Source organism: Sapajus apella, unplaced genomic scaffold (assembly GCF_009761245.1).
Source record: "Sapajus apella isolate SASKATOON/1434 unplaced genomic scaffold, GSC_monkey_1.0 scaffold7, whole genome shotgun sequence".
NCBI classification, from domain to species: Eukaryota; Metazoa; Chordata; class Mammalia; order Primates; family Cebidae; genus Sapajus; species Sapajus apella.
Window position 1 is genome coordinate 4,016,198 of NW_022436947.1, and position 17,164 is coordinate 4,033,361.

Sequence of the window (17,164 nt, forward strand, 5' to 3'; positions counted from 1 at the left end):
TCCTGTACTTGCTTTGTTTTATTTTAATTTATAAATTTAAATTTAATTTAATTCATTTATTTATTTTTGAAATGGAGTCTTGCTCTGTTGCCCAGGCTGTAATGTAATGGTGTGATCTCACCTTACTGCAACCTTCACCTCCCAAGTTCAAGCGGTTCTTGTGCCTCAGCCTCCCCAGTAGCTGGGATTATAGGCATGTACCACCACACATGGTCAGTCTCCATTTTCTAGCACAGAGCTCCAGCAGAGGTGTGAATGCTCAGAGGTTATGATCTGAATGCAGGTGGCAGGCAAATGGAGCGATACTTGTGGTGAGCCAACAGAACCTCCCTTCATGTCTCAAAATGGCTCATATTTGGCCTGAACTCATTTTCTGTAATCTACAATAATAAAATCTTCTCTAACCCAATGACCTGACTGGTACAGACTCCAAAGCGCTAACACTCAGGAAGCCTTAATCAGTCATTCAGTTCAGCAACCAATGAAGCAAGTAATCAATTGATTGCTCATAATTTATGATCCTTGGCAGGACTTTATTGGGTGCTGTCGGGGAAGCAATAGAACCATAGGGCTTCTTGCTTTCAAGGAGCTGACACTCTAACTGGCAGAGACAAATTGAAGACAATGAAATGCTGTGTTTAAGTATTAAATAGTAAGGGCAGCATAGAGTAGTGTTCCTCAACCAATCCCAAGAACCTCTGCTATTTCTCTTCAAAATTAAAATTTTTGTTTTCATTTATATGGTCATCTAAAAATTAATACAGTAGAGATGTATTCTGTATCACCTGGACTATTCCTTTGATAAAAATTGCTCTGTGATTTCAGGGTCCTCATTTGCAATGACCAAATAATACTGTTTTGTGACTGTGGGCTAATGAGTAAAGGTTAGAATGGAATTATTATGTAAATACTGCCTTTGTGCTAACAAAGGCCAAATGGCCTTATGGCAGCCTGTGTGAGCAGAGGCTCCGCTGTAATTGCAGCATAGAAATATGACCAAACAGCTGAGCGTTCTCACAGCAACCATCTAAAAAGAACCTGCTCTGGAGCAAACAGGATCGTATTCTTGGTGAAGGTGGTGATTCAATTCAAGGAAAAACAATGCTATCAATCATACAACATTAATACTAGGATTTTGCATGTTTGGGTTGTATACTCATATTGTATTTGAATATTATTTGATTATTATTACATAATTATTATTGTGACTTTTAGGCTTATTTTTGTAAAACATACTTGATTAAAATGATCATTTAAAAGAATTTAAATGAATCTGTGAGAGCCTGTAAGAATTTCTTTTTCCTTTTAGAGAGTTTGGTTTGTGAATGCAGATTGAGAACCAGAGGTATAAAGTGTGAATCAAATAGAAGTTCAAATAAATGTAACTAGAGCTGCTTTTGAATCCGTTGGGCAGCAAAAGCAGTGTTGTAATAGGAAGGTTCAATTACCACGATCCAGTTAAAGACCTGACTCACCTGAAACAAAATGGAAAATGTAAATGTTTTCATGTGGGGCTCCTTAATGGCGAATTGGCCTGGAGGAGTATTGCTGACTATACTGGGTTCACCAGAGCCACTGACAAGAATAATAACAAAAGCACACCTCTAAGCACTCTGTTGTTGCTGCAAGCAAATTCTGGTCCTAAGAGCAAGAGGATTTGTCCTCACAGAACTTTTCTCGCTCCAATCAGCATCATCTCAGGAACAGTAAGTGGAAAACTCTTTGGCAAGTAATTCCGTCCTGCAATTCTGCATTACCTTTGATTAATGAAGAGGGGAGGGCAAGCTCCAGTGAAATCTGGTGCAGGGATTGGCATCGCAGTGTAGATGGCTCCATCAAGAAATTATTTCTTTCCTTGTTTTGCAATTGCTCCTACCTGGCTCTTAGTCATTTGGGCCCATCTTCTCAGGAGAATTTATTTTCCTTGCTCATGGTCTGAGACTTAAAGTCAGAGATGAAGTTCAATAATTTGTGGCTTCAGCATAAACTTATTTTCATTGTTTCCTATAACATAGTTTTTTACCCTTCTTTCAGAGAGTTTCCACTACAAGTATTCTTTTTTAAGAAAATTCTACTGTGGTTAAGAATATCAATCAAATTTACCATCTTTACAATTTCTAATTGTGAAATGCAGGTATGTTAAGTATATGTACATTGCTGTGCAACCAATCTCCAGAACTTTTTCATTTACAAAACAGAAACTCTGTAACCCATTATATAACAGCTCTGTTTCACCTTCCCCTGGTGCCTGGCAACCAGCATTCTACTTTCCATTTCTAATAATTTGACAACTCTAGAGATCTCATATAAGTGGAATCATACAGTATTTGTCTTTTTGTGACTGGCTTATTTCACTTAGCATAATGTCTTCAAGATTCACTCATGTTATAGACTGCGTCAGAGTTTTCTTCCTTTTGAAGGCTTGTTAATATTGCATTGTATGAATAGATCACATTTTGCTTATCCCTTAATGGACACTTGGGTTGGTTTTACCTCTTGGCTATTGTGAATAGTGCTGCTACGAATATGGCTGTGCAACTCTCTTCGAAATCTTGTTTTAAATTCTTTTGGATATATATGCAACAATGGAATTGTTGGATCCTATAGAAACTGCCACACTGTTTTCCTTATGTCTGCACCATTTTACATTTCCAACAGTGCACTAAAGTTTTAGTTCCTCCTTATCTTTATCAGATCTTCTTTCTTTCCCTCTTTCTCCCATTGTTTCCCTCCCTCCCTCCCTTCCTTCTTTCCTTCCCTCCTATGTGTGTGAGTGACCTCTCGTTGTTGGTTTTGATTTGCATTTCCCTAATGATAAACAATGTTGAATGTCTTTTCATATGCTCGTTGGCCATTTGTATATCACTTTTGAGAAATGTCTATTCAGTTTTTTCCCCCCATTTTAAAATTAGGTTATTTATTGTTTTGTTGTTGAGTTGTAGGAGTTCATAATATATTCTGGATATTAATTCCTTATCAGATCTAAAATATCAGATTTGCAAATACTCTCTTTAATTCCATACTTTTCCTTTTTACTCTGTTGCTGTGTGTTCTGATGCACCGAAGTTTTAAATTTTGATATATATCAACTTGTCTGCTTTTACTTTTGTTGCCTGTGTTTTTGGTGTCTTGTCCAGGAAATCCTGGCCAAATCCAATGTCATGAAGTTTTTCCTCTATATTTTCTTGTAAGTTTTTTTTTTTTATAGTTTTAGGTCTTAAGTTTAGATCTTTGATCCATTTTGATTTTTTTATATGGTGTAAGATAGAGGTCCAAATTCATTCTTTTGCATGTGGATGTACAATTTTCCTAGCATCATTTGTTGAGGAGACACTCTTTACCCATTGAACAGTATTGATACTCTTGCCAAAAACCATTTGATCCTATGTATAAGAGTTAATTTCTGAGCTCTCTTACTCTATTCGATTGGTCTCTATGCATGTCTTTATATCAGTACCACATGGTTTTGATTAATACAGCATTTTAGTAAGTTTTGAAATCAGGAAATGTGAAACCTCCATCTTTGTTCTTTTTTTTAGAGATTGTTTTGTCTATTCAGGGTCCCCTCTGATTTCATATGAATCTGAAGATGGATTTTTTATTTCTGCCAAAAAATGCCATTAATATTTTGATATTGATTGCATAAATCTGTAGATTGCTTTGGGGAGCACTGACATCTTAACAATATTTAGTCTTTTAATTAATAAACAAAAAATATATTTTCATTTATTTGTGTCTTCTTTTACTCCCTTCAACAATGTTTTGTAGTTTTCAGTATACAATTTTTTGACCACCTTGGTTAATCTACTCCTAAGTATTTTATTCTTTTTGATGCTACTGTAAATGGAATTGGTTTCTTCTTCTTATTATTTTTTTGGATTGTTCATTGTTAGTGTATAGAAACTTGCCTGATATTTTTGTGTTGATTTTGTATCCTGCAACTTTGTTGAATTTATTAGTTCTAGCAGTTTTAAAAAAATAATTAGTGAAATATTTATAGCTCTCTACACTTAAGATAATCTTGTCTACAGATAGAGATAATTTTAACTTTTTCCTTCAGTGTGTAGTCTTTTACTGATTTTTCATGCTTAATAATGCTGGCTTGAGCTGCCAGGACTGTGTTGAATATAAATAATGAAAGTGGGCATCATTGTCTTGCTTCTGATATTAGAGGGAGAGCTTTCAGTCTTTCCACATTGAGTATGATGTGAGCTGTGAATTTTTCATATATGGCTTTTATTATGTTAAGGTAGTTTCCATCTATCCTTAGTTTATTGAATTATTGTATTGTATTATTCAAGATTGTTAAATTTCGTCAGGTTGTTCTTTATATCAATTGAGATGACCAAGTTTTTTTTTCCCCTTCATTTTGTTAATATGATATGCTACATTGATTGATTTGTTAATGTAATATATTACATTGATTGATTTTCATGGGTTGAACTATTGTTGCATTCCAGAAATAAATCTCACATAGTCATTGTGTAGAATCTTTTCAATGTGCTGTTGAATTCTGTTTGCTAGCATTTTCTTGAGAATTTTGTGTCAATATTCATCAGGGATATTTATCTATAGTTTTTTTTAAGTGTTTTTTTTTTTTTTTTTCTGGCTTTGGTATATGGTTAATGCTGGCCTTACAGAATGAGTTTGGAACTCTAATTTTCTGGAAGAGTTTGAGTATAATTAGTGTTAATTCTTCTTTATATGTTTAGCAGAATTCCCCAGTGAAACCCATCTGGTCCTGGGCTTTCCTTTGTTTGAGAGTTGATTAATAATTCATTCTTATTACTAGTTATAGATCTGATCCATATTTCTATGCCTTCCTGATTCAGTTTTGGTAAGCATGATATATATTCTTGATTCAACATCTCCCTTGCAAAACTTGCATTTGATTACCAAGAGATTTGATGTGCTAGGTATGGAAGTTATGAGCATCTCTTTATGACATACAAATAGAAAGAAATTACATTTTATTAGGGTTTTTGTGTTACTTAAATTTGCCCAAAATTTCTAGAGCTACTTATTGATTAAACTACTTCAGGATGGTTGAGTTCAACTCTTATATCACCATTTCCCTCACTATTTATAGCCAATTTGTTAATTTAAAAAAATCATACCTTAGCAATGTCTTTCAAATATTTATTCCCTTTCCTAGGCCACTGTCACTGCCTTATATCAGGTCCTTAGTATCTCTTGCACAGACTACCTCAATAGGCTCATAACTTGTCTTCCTGCTTCTTCCTGTCCAGCTTTGTCCTTCACATCTTGATAAATTTCTGAAAGTCATATATGATTATATCATTTTTTTCTGACCAGGAATAATCCATGTATTTTATCTTTCTATTCCTCAAACTTCAAAATCCTCAAAATAGAATCTCTCCAAGTATCTATAACTTGCCCTTCTCCTGCCTCATCTGCCTCCACTTCTTTCTTGCCACCTACCCTCATTCCAGATTTGTGCCATATCAAAGTATTCCACATTCTATAGAACACCCAGGTTTTTAATTTTTCTGTGCTTTTGCAATATGCTGTTTCTGGGTGGTAAAATTTCACCCAGGCCTTCAGAGGTAAGGTAAAAATCATTTCTTTCTTGAGACTTTTCAGACACCAAATGTTATGTCCTTCAGGGTTATGCTCCAAGGCACTTGGAACTTAGTAGAATGCAAGTACTTAAGTCAATATGTCTTATGATTATTACCCTGTTGTTTACCTCACAAAACTCTGATCCTTTAAGAGTAGGCAATGTCCCCAACTTATCTTTGTATAGAATGCCAAACAGTGTCCAGTATATTCATGATGTCCAAACACAGCTAGCACAGAGTAGCTAGGTACTTAATGAATGCTTATTTAATGAGTGTTTATTCTGAGTGATTAATAACATTGAAAAAGACCTGAACTCTATTCCTCATTCTCCACTGACTTTGGGTGAGTCACTTAACTTCCCAAGGTCTGTTTCTTTATTTGTGAGTGAAAGGTGATGACAGATAATCTCCAACATCCCTTCCAGCTCTGACATCTTATTATTGCCATTTTTATTTGTGCAAAAGACAATCTTGGTCATTAAAATAACTTCACTGTTCATTACACTCAAGGAAAACAAAACCAAAACCAAATTTCTTTACCTTATTTGACTTCACATTTCATGTTCATTTTTGAGTGGAACTACTCTAATCTTTATGAGTGTTCCCAATTTTGCATCTCTATACTGAATTAAAATGTTTCATGTCATTTGTTTAAATCTATAGTTCTGATTATATTTTTCCAGTGTTCTAAATCATAGGTTTGTAATACCTCTGTCCCTGGTAGAGGCACAAGAGAAGATATTTTTAAAAGAATACAGTATTTAATAAAATAATATTTATCATTTAAAATGTCTTATAATTACAACTATGATATAATAACACTATAAATAATTTAAAAATTAAGAGTTACCTTTAAAGTCAACTAATATCCTGTTTTGTGTTCCTTTTGTTTATTCATATTTTATATAACTTCAAGGATGGTATCACTTAATTTTATATTCTAGTGTTTTCATTTAGCACATCGTCTGCAATTTGTATTATTTCTACTTAGACCCATAACTATTATTTTGGAGGTCTGCATAATATTCCTTCACTGAACACTGAAAAATTTACTTAATTATTTTCCTGTCGTTGACCAAGTTAGATCACTTTATTTTATTTGACATTATAAACAATGGTATAACAAATATCTTTCTTTACTCAGAATCTTCTTGGGATTTTTTTCTTAAGATGCATTTCTAGAAGTGAGATTATTTGATTAAAGAGTAATGTTGCTAATTTTATAGTTAAGTTTGGAAATTGTCCACAAAAGTATAATTTTAGGGGCAATATAGTCCAAATGTCCCATTTTATAGATTATTATGAACATTTCAATCAATATATAAAATATTTTTCAGAATTTATTTGTCACATGTAATAAGAGTGCATTTGGCTGCAAGTAAAGAAAAAAAATGAATCTACTCAACAGTGGCTTATACAGATCAAAGTTTAATTTCTTCACATAATAAAAAGTCTAGTAGTAGGTGGACTGTACTGGGCTGGCAACTGCTCAAAGAAGTTATCAGGGACCTATTAGGTTTTTCCGACTTTTCCATCTTTAGTGAATGGTTTTCATCTTCATAGTTGCAAGATAGTTATTATACTTCTAGGTACTGAGCTGCCTCTGTAAGCACAAAGAAGGAAAAGGGCAAAGGACTGAGGGGGCATATTATCTTTCTGTATTAATAAAACACATCTCCAGAAGAAGCCCCATTTGATTGTTTTGGCTTTGATCTTCTTGTTCAGAACCAGGTCACATAGTCACACTTCACTTTAGGGCAGTGGAAAAGAAAGCATTTTATCTTGTACATCTCTACATTCTAGGAAGGTGAAGAAAGGGAATGCGAATGGCTTTTAAGTTAAAAGGTCATGGCATTTGCCACTTGACTTTTATTACTCTATGTAAAAAGAAGTGAAGAAGAAAGGAAATGGTTTTCATTTATTACAATTAAATGGTAAACCCTTTCAGGGAAGTTATCTCATTGTACCCATCTTTAAATCCTTAGCACTAACAGAATGTTCATATAGTAGTAGAGGCTCAAAAAGTGTTTGTAATGTGTTGAAACAGTAAATATATGTTCCCTACAAATCTAAATGGATTAATCAAGAAGTCATATTAGATTAGCATCATTTTCCTTGATAGCTTTCTTGCCTGATACCTTAGTGAAATGCAATAAAAAGAATATTAGGCATAGTCTGCCAACCAAACTTTGTACACAAATACAGGAATGCAGATGCAATGAGAGCCCAGCTGAATGTTTTAATATGGATTTTAGTAGCTATACAGAAACATTGGAATGTTCAGCAGCAAAAGAGCAGGGTCTTTAGTTTTTCCTCACTGAATTCCTAGTACCTAGAACAGTATATTACAATTACATGCAGACATTTACCAACTGCCTGTACAACAATGACTGTTAGAATGAATTGAAGTTTCTAGGACTGCATTGCACATTCTGATACTATCCTTACCCTCTTCAGAGATTTATTGGCGACTTCATTAAGTTTGTTGCAGATCAGGCCTGCTCTTGATAAATAACCCAAGAAAAATAGTGAATGCAATGAGAGAGTGAGGGTCAGAAAACAGCAAGAGGAAATTTAGTGGGAATGCAAACTAATTCTTCCATTTGCCCCCCACACACCAGCTTCTCAAGTACAGAATCGTTGTAAATTAGGTGTGTTTGTGTGTGTGTGTGTGTGTGTATGTCTGTGTTTGGTACACCAGAAGTTTGAATGAGAAATAATGATTTAAAAAATGGAAAGCCCTTTATAACAGAGTCTGTTGAAAATGACTAGGTTGTCTTAGAAATTAGTGACTCTTCTGTAACTTCAATTGTTCAAGCCTAAAAATAATCACTTGAAGAGATGCTGTGGGAGCACCATGCATGAGTGGGGGCTGGACTGGGTGATCTAAAAACCTCCTCCCTCCTAACAATATATTAGGCTTCTATATTTAGTTAAGTCTAGCTTAGAGACTGCTTGTTGAAATCAATTCTTATCCATAGAACTTAAAATATTTTCCTCCATACTAATTCAGCAAGCTCCTACTGCAGCTTCATGTTTTTTATGGCCATGATCTAAGTTGGACAATCTTTAACTCCAGGTTTAACATAGGCACAGTTTAACACAGACATAGTTATATGTCAGCCAATGGCTGAGAAGGGCAGTTTAGGGAGCAAGAGGCTTCTCTGATGAGATAACATGAGAAGTAAGATCTGAATGATAAATGGCTGGGCTCCAACGACTCTCTCATACCCTTGTGTCTTTGCTTGCTCAATGGAGAACTCAAGCCATCATTGCCATTGCCACTGTCTCATATTCCATCTGTGCCAGTGACCTCAGCCTCTCCCAAAGACTGTATTCCACTGAGATTGTATTAGAAGGAGACTCAACAGGTTGGTGCTAAGGTGCAATCAGTCTGTATCCTTAGAGGTTTGGAGGAAGCTCCAATCACTAGGGGATTTGGGTTCCCTTGCAGTTGCCATAAACAGCCAGCAACACAACCAAGAGGTGAGGGTGAATTAATAAGTTCTTTAAGGGACAAATTTCAACCAGTTTCAACAGGAGACAGGAAGACTGGCAGAGAATATACACTCTTTCCTGTATCAAAATGTTTCTAGGTGCAATGCCTTGGGTCCTGTCTGGAAGAAGTTCTGGTTACCAAGAAAGCAGGTATGTTGTTTTGTGATGCTGTAGTCATTCATAACTCACCACCTTAAATTTACTTTTCCCCTCCTTTTCAGCCTTGACTCTCTTTTCCCTTCATTCTTGAGTCCTGGGATTACAACTTTACATAAAGACTTAGCTTGTAAGCTTTGCCTCAGGATCTGTTTTCTAAGGAACTCAGGCAAAACCAAACACAAGGCAAAAATATGAAGTAGAGCCACAGTTCAGGAACTGTGTTCAGGTTCATGGAAGTGCTCAGGTTTCTGTAGTACATTCACAGGGGCACTGCAGGATATATCAAAATTTTGAGGGAAACTCAGAGATACTTGACATTTGTTAGACACCATCCATACTACTGGATCAATGTAGTTGATAGTTTCAACACTAGATTATACTACATTCTTTCAGTGACATCATTATGTTGGCAAAGCTAGGTTTTGGTGGTTACAACTTAATGTGGTATTAAAGAGCAATACCACCTGAAAATCAGTATGGAACAGGAAATGAAGGTGGTAGTGTCCAATATGATCCTAAGATTTGAGAAGTTGTGTCATGCTCATTATTATTACTCATTAGTAAGTGATTGTGGCTGCTTACAAATGAAATACAAACATTTTTTCTTTCAATTTATGGTTTGTTTTTTTTTTTTCAAATAGCTACTAATGTTGTCAAGAAGTAAATGTTTATTGAATTGTTAGCACCTGAATATCTAATAATAAGTGTTAGGTTTGTCTTCATAAATCTCATCCTAGAAATGCCAGGATAAGTAATTACTGAGACATTCAGTAAGGGTGGTGTGAACTGAGAAAGTATGGGAACCTCTTAGGTAGAGCTTTATAGGTAGGCAGGAATAAGCTTAGCATGTGATTTAAAAATTTTTTCTTCTTTCTTTTAAACTTCACATTGAAGCCCTTTTATCAAGTCTAGCATTTATGAGACTCAACTTTGGTATTTAAGACTAGGATGATACCTGTTTTAGGTTGAACAGTAATTACTAATAGAAAGGTGAGTTCAGAAGCCCACCAAATGGGGCATGGCCTTGGGTCCAGTGAGGGAACTATTGCCCATCTGAGGACTGAGTTTAGACTTTCAGGTCCAGACACTGGATGTTTCAATATACTCAGAGATGCTCATTTTCTTGGTTATGTACTTATGTTACTCCAAATCACATGCCATGCAATTTCAAAGCAGAATGTCAATTTCTTTTTGTGATTAGAATGCTTCTGACCCATTTTCAAGGATTCCACTTTTTAGTGTCAAGGAAACTAAGAAGGAGGATGAGTAATTACAAGGTTACTTGGCGATCATTGAAAAACAGAAAGGAAAATAAATTGTCTAAGAGAATGATTAATATTTTAAGTAACTTCTCAGAAGTCCACCCCACAACAAAATTAATTTGTTTTTTGCTGGAATTATTTGTACTTCTCAGTTGTCTCTTTGTCTTAAGTTAATGTTCAATGACTATTTCTTTTTAAGTCCAATATTCCTCGGTTTAAAATGCATTATATGCTATTGAAACATAAAATACACACCTGACAGTTCCAGCTGGCTTTTCTGATAGCCTGGGAGACATTCTGTCTTCTGTTGGTATGTATTTATTGAATCAGGCAAAACCTCAAGATTCTACTAGAGCCATTCAACTCCACTTCACTGTGACCATTTTCTTATGTATCTTTCCAGAAATATTATATCTCTATAGACCTTTTCTCCATAAATGACAGCATACTACTAAATACTCTGAGCATTGTTTTTCTTTTTTTGTTGATGCTATATATTTGAGATTGTTTTATACTAATGAAAATTAACTTGCCTTATTTATCTTGACAGCTCCAGAGACTTCCATTGTTTGGATGAATAAAAATTTAGGTTGTTTTCACTGTTAAATTCCTTGCGCATACCTACAAGTATATCAGAGGATGAATTTTTAGAGGTAAAATTGCTTGGTTTGTTAAGTTATACATTTCAAAAATGGATAGATATTGTAAAATTTACCATCAGAGATTTTACTAAAGTACATCAACAATTTGGGAAAGCATTTGTTTTCATACCCCCCCACCAAACCATCTATTATCAAACTGTTTGTTCTGAAAAAATGACATTTTTATTATGTTCATAACCATGTATATTTCTTTTCTCAGTCAATAAACACTTGATGATGACCTATGATATACACAGTTAGGCTATTATGTTACCTGCTTATTATTACTGAGGATACAGTGATAAACAACATATAGCCTTTATATACATGTGGGAGAAATAGACATATGACAGTTGTAGTGGTCCAAGTATAGTTCAATGGTGCAATGGGAGCTATGGAAGGTATGCCCATCACAGTCTAGAAAGGGATGATCAATGGAGGCTTCTAGTAGGGAGAAACATGAGGAGAGACATGTAAACTAAAATCTGATGGAGGTGTAGTAGTGGCTTGGCAAATCTTTGGAATAGGAGAAGCAAAGAAGAGACAGCAGAATTACACGTGCAAAGGTGGGAATGGCGAGACAAGAGAGCATGTGGGGTTTGCACACAGAACAGTTCAGAGCCTCACTGTCATGACAATATGAAGGGATAGTGGGCAGTGCTCCACCACCCACCAATGTAGCCCTCAAAATCAGTTAAGAAGTTTGAATGTTATCCCAATGGCAATGTGACATAATCGGAAGTTTTTAAGTGGAGACGTGACAAAGCAGAAGCATCTTGGGGCTCACACTTCAGACTGGATTGGGGAAGATACAGCTGAAAGTAAGTGGGAGTAGTGAGGGGGCTGTCCCAGTAATTGGGTTAGGATGACATTTGCTTGATTTAAGGGAAGTGCTAGATATTCATGGATCTTGCTGTTGAAGTACCTAATACACGACTGCCCCTTCTGAAAACGGGGTGCACTAAACCGAGGTGAAGCACAAAGACCACTGAGCAGCCTGGCTTGACTCCTGGCTTTGCCAGTTTGTACTTGCACGTGTCCAAGCCCTTGAGAGGTGCTATGGAAACGCAGAGGTGGATGGGGGAAGTGCTTCCACAGCACTTGGTATATAAAAAGGAGGGCTTCATAACTGCTAGCAGTTTTAATTTTTATTATTACTTTTCCTCCCTGCACTACGAAAATGCATTTATCTTTGTCTTATTATAAGGTAAATATGAGGAGAATTACAGAATATGGGTGTTAGAAAAGATTTGATATATCTCTGTTCATTTTCCTAATTTTAGTGGTGAGGAAATAAAGGGAAAGCAAGCAATTTAGATTGTTTCCAGTCTTAAATTCTTTGTTCGTGGGCACACCACGCCAACCTGAAACTGTTCACTGGTCTGATTCTCTTACCACCACGTACATGTAGGTTTGTAGTTTGGTTACGAACTCCACCTTGTATTAACCCATAGATCGTTTCTGTGTTTGCCGACAGCAGCAATTTCTTGGGTGGAAACCCCTAATTTGGGAAACAATCTGTCTTAAACACTTTGCAGCACATCACTCAAACCACACAGTGTTTGATAATCTTAGAAACAAAAACTGGGGTTGAGGTGGACAGTTAAATTCTGTAGCTTGGATTCGTTTCAGCAGTGGGGTCCCAAGTGGTTTGAAGCCCCTTCCGCCTCATTTCCTTATCCGAACACCACAGCGGCGCCAGGCGCTCGGGTCCTCACTTCTGCCTCCTGGATTCCCTCCGCCTTTCTGCTTCACCGAGGGCCCTGCGATCCGATTCAATCGAATTAACCGCTGTTCAGCGAGCGTCTGCTGCGCCTAAGGAAGGCGCCGGGCGAGGAGCCGGGTGGGGACGCATTTCGGGGATGCTGGGGGCCCGGCCTGGAGACTAGAGGTCGGTGCTTCGACTTGGCACTCGCCGGCGAATTCGCTCCAACATTCCCACGGGCGGCGCTCCTGCTAGCTACCTCCCTTTCCCCTAAATGCAGCTCCCGCTACCTTCCCGCGCCCGGGGGCTGCTGCGGGCCCCAACTCTGCTGGCTGGAGGGCGGCGGTGGAGAGGGTGCTGGCCCAGCGTCGGCAGCCGGGCTCAAGACCCAGGTGGGCGCCCGGCGGTCCTGGTCCCAGCCTCGCGATGCAAGACCCAGGGCGCGGCCGCTCTCCTCGGAGTTCCCCGGACGCTCTCCTTCCTGATGCCCGCCGTGCCTGCCCTGGCGTCTCCAGCCCGGGGGCGTAGGTTCTTCTCCTCTCTCTCCTCCTCCGCCGCAGCCCGTCGCCCCTGGGCAGAGTTCAGGTTCAGCCCGGGCTTTCGCTCGGGATGTAGGAAGAGGCCAGCGGGGCTGGAGGGCGCGGGCCGGCGCGGGAGGGTGCGGGAGGCGGGGAGCGGCGGCCTCTGATTGGCCGGGGCGGGGGAGTGAGCGGAGTTTCCCACAATGCCCCGGTGCGGTGCAGCCGCGGATGGATGCTGCGGGAAGGGGCTGCCATTTGCTGCCCCTGCCAGCGGCGCGCGGACCTGCCCGCGCTCCCGCAGCCGCCGCCGCCGCCAGCGCCGCCAGCCCGCCCGGCCTTTGCAGCTGCGCCGCCTGCGCTCCCTCCGCGGCCGCCGGAGCGGGCGCCATGAACCCCAGCTCCTCGGCGGGAGAGGAGAAGGGGGCGACGGGCGGCAGCAGCAGTAGCGGAAGCGGAGCCGGGAGCTGCTGCCTGGGCGCCGAGGGCGGCGCGGACCCGCGGGGTGCAGGGGCAGCCGCAGCGGCAGGGGCCGCTGCCCTGGAAGAGTCCGCGGCCGCCGGCCAGAAGGAGAAGGACGAGGCGCTGGAGGAGAAGCTGAGGAACTTAACTTTCCGGAAGCAGGTCTCGTACAGGTAGGCACGGGGAGCCGGCAGCCAAGACAGGTGCGCCGCGGCTGGAGACCCACTCTTCCCCCAGCAAGGGGCGCTTCCGCGGAGTTGGGCACCTCTCTGTTTCCATGCCTCTCCTGCCCCCTTTCCCCCTCTCCTCCCGGGGATGTCTATCCTCTCCCCATCCTATCATTACGGGTTGGAGGGAAGCAACGCCTGCTTTCCCCCCATGGCAGGAGAGAACCATTGGGTCCCTAAGGTTAGAACAACAGAAACTGTGTGTGTGTGTGTGTGTGTGTGTGTGTGTGTGTGTGTGTGTGTGTGTGTGAGAGAGAGAGAGAGAGAGAGAGAGAGAGAGAGAGAGAGAGAGAGAGAGAGAGAAAGGTTACAGACTCAGAGATGCTTAGTTTTCTGAAGAGAAGTCATCAAAGTTGCCCCTAAGCAGGGGTCATCTTCAACCCCCCCCCCCCACACGCCTTCCAGATTTCACTGGATGGACCTTTGGCACTAACTTGGTAGCTGAGATCACTCTGACAGACAGAAAAGAACAGCACTATACTGAGGAGAAATCCTTGTGGAAGTTGGACCTGCCTCAAAATCCCCCATGAAGGAAGAATGGGTTTATGTCTGTAGATTCACCACTGGCTATGGGGGTTCCATGCCTGCATGGTACCTGCCTCTCTCCTGGCTGGAGGAGGGTGTGGGGAGCCCACTGGCAAGCTAGGGGTGAAGGTGAGAGTGGGGACCATATTGGTACCTAAGGATGATTGTGTGTGTAAGACAAGGACAGTGTGGGATCAATGGCCTCTAAATTAGGATAAAAGATAACCCCATGTTGTTTTAGAATACAACAAGGAGAAATTAGGATTTATTAGGGCCTCTCTCTCCCCTCCTTTCCGCATATAAGAATAAAGATATTGACAGGTTTGAAGAGTTGTTGACACTGTGTCTGCTGCTTGTTGATGTGAAAGGTCAAGGTAACATGCAAGCATAGGTTTACAAAGATGTGCATTTGCTGGAGCTAAGAGAGTTTCTGGAAAAGGGGTCAGTGAAAACATTCTTGTAATCCTACTCTTTCTGAGTTAGTGTTCCCTTCCCAAAAGCCATATAAAGTATTAAGCCTGTCACACCATGTGCTGTTATGTAAGCAAACGCAGATGATAGAGGTGTGTGGGTTTGGGAGGGTGTGTTTTATTTATGGGGGCAGGTGTGTGAATCATTGGGATCCCCACAGGCATCACCTGGCCTGGGGGCCACAGTCACTAGGGCATGTGCTCTGTGTCTGAGTGTTGTCTTCTGATGACTCCTGAAACGCCTTCCTGGTGAGGTTGTTGCTTCTGCGTTCCTTGCATGCATTTTGTTCTCCATGCGCTGGGGGAGTTCTCCACCTGAGTTGTTCTCTTAGTTACTCACACAGATCAGGTCCAAATGGATCTTTCTTTTTATACTTTGGTTTCTAAAAATAGTCAGTTGGTGGGGAGAGGGGTAGCTCTAGGGAGGTATGCTAGGACACAAGCAGTTCTACTTCCTAGTTATGATGGCCTGTCTGGCCCTTGGGGGAACAGGGACTACATTCAACCTAATTTAGGAGCTGTGAGTTGGAAGGGGGTGGTGATTACGTGAAGCACCGTGTGGGCTGCTCCTGGCTCATTGGTATTCATCAAAGTCCTCGTTGGGTAGGAAAACAAAGGCAGAGTTTGCAAGGGAAATTATTTCAGCTTGCCTGTTGGCAGGGGTCAGTCTCTGAGCCTCCTTCCTCAAAATGTATGTTGTGTGGGGTTGTGGCTTTCTGAGTGCACGCTCACACATGCAAGTGTAAGTGTGTACCCACACAAACATAGACATGAACACAGACTCAGCATGTTTCTATAGAATAATAATAACACTGCATCTATTTTACACTCCATCCATGGAGGTGGATTCTACTTCATAAACATCATTTCCTTTTAAATAAAGCTTTATACTCCAATTAAATGAACCACCTGCATCAGTGTCACCTCAGGTGGCTGGTTAAAAGTGCTCACTACCCCAGACTTACAGAATCAAACTGTCTGTGGGTGGGAAGTTTTAACAGGCTCCTCAGGTGATGTTTATGCACACTAATATCTGGGGATTGCCACCCTGATTCCACCGCCACCAAGATTAAACAACTGATCTTTGAATTCATAAATGCTACCCAGCCAAACCAGGCCAAGTGGTCTCAAAGTCAGAGGAAAGATGGTGAAAAAAGAGGTGCTCCCATCTGGAGCATGTTTGTCTCTGGGTAACAGGAAAGTGTCTTCATTTTGATCACTGTTACTAACTTGTTTTGGAGTCATGATGAGTGGCCTACCCACTCGCCATGGTGGCCATTCGTGCTGGACTCCTGCAGCTGGGCTGGCTGTTTTACTGTGGGATGGGTGAAGGGTCTGCAAAAAGAAAAGCAGCTTTGGCAGGAGCTGAGGGTCAGCTCCTTGGTGAGGACCACACCTCCTCCCTTCTGGGGGCATCTGAGGACGGGGCCTGGTGGGAGCTTATAGAGAGGAGGCAGGAAGGCCTCAAAGAATAGAGCCTGAGTGAAAGGGCTTAGTTAAGATATGGAGCATGGCTGCCTGTGTAAGGGGGATCATTTGAGGTGGAGGAGTGGAGATTTGCAGGTAGGCAAAAAATATCTTTTGAAGAACATGGATATTTTTGGAAAGAAACTTAACAGGCACAAAGAAGGGGGCTTTGGGAGAGTGTGTGTGTGTGTGTGTGTGTGTGTGTGTGTGTGTGTGTGTGTGTGTAGGGGGGTCTCATCTGCTCCTTCTGTTGCTAAGGAACATATAAGCTAGGGTTTAAAAATAAATGAGGAGTGGGTGGGCATATGCAGTGACTCCTGTCTTTTTAGGAACCAGAGCCCTTTACAAAAAGCCTTTAAATAACCATTTCTGGAGGCAGATAATTCATTTTGCTTGACTTCTACTTTGTTAAGTAAAATAAACTCCTTTCTATACTCCTAGATTTCTTCTCATTATTTTTCCTTTGTTGGCTTTTTTTGAGAACCATTTTTCCCATGAGAATTTTTTGCTTTATTTCAGAATCTGCACCCCTAGAGCAAATAGTCTCTGTCGACTATAAAGCTGAAGGTTTGAAAAGGCAGTGCAAGTGAGCTGGTACTTTTCTTTTAAAATTACTACTTCTATTTTCTTTGCAAATTATGGTGCTGC

At 40.2% G+C, this 17,164-nt stretch overlaps 1 protein-coding gene across 12 annotated transcripts in view; it reads left to right on the forward strand.

Moving 5' to 3' along the window:
* Window positions 1-13,594: 13,594 nt before the first annotated feature.
* The window catches only part of DGKI (diacylglycerol kinase iota), a 445,403-nt gene continuing 441,833 nt past the window's right edge, over window positions 13,595-17,164 (forward strand). For 9 of the 12 annotated variants that reach the window (XM_032275879.1, XM_032275890.1, XM_032275882.1 and 6 more), the window contains exon 1: window positions 13,598-14,000. In XM_032275879.1, the coding sequence (XP_032131770.1) occupies window positions 13,756-14,000 (245 nt within the window). In that variant the 5' untranslated portion in view covers window positions 13,598-13,755. Of the gene's footprint in view, window positions 14,001-17,164 lie in introns of all 12 variants that reach the window. The other 3 variants (XM_032275881.1, XM_032275878.1, XM_032275891.1) reach the window with 3 other exon arrangements.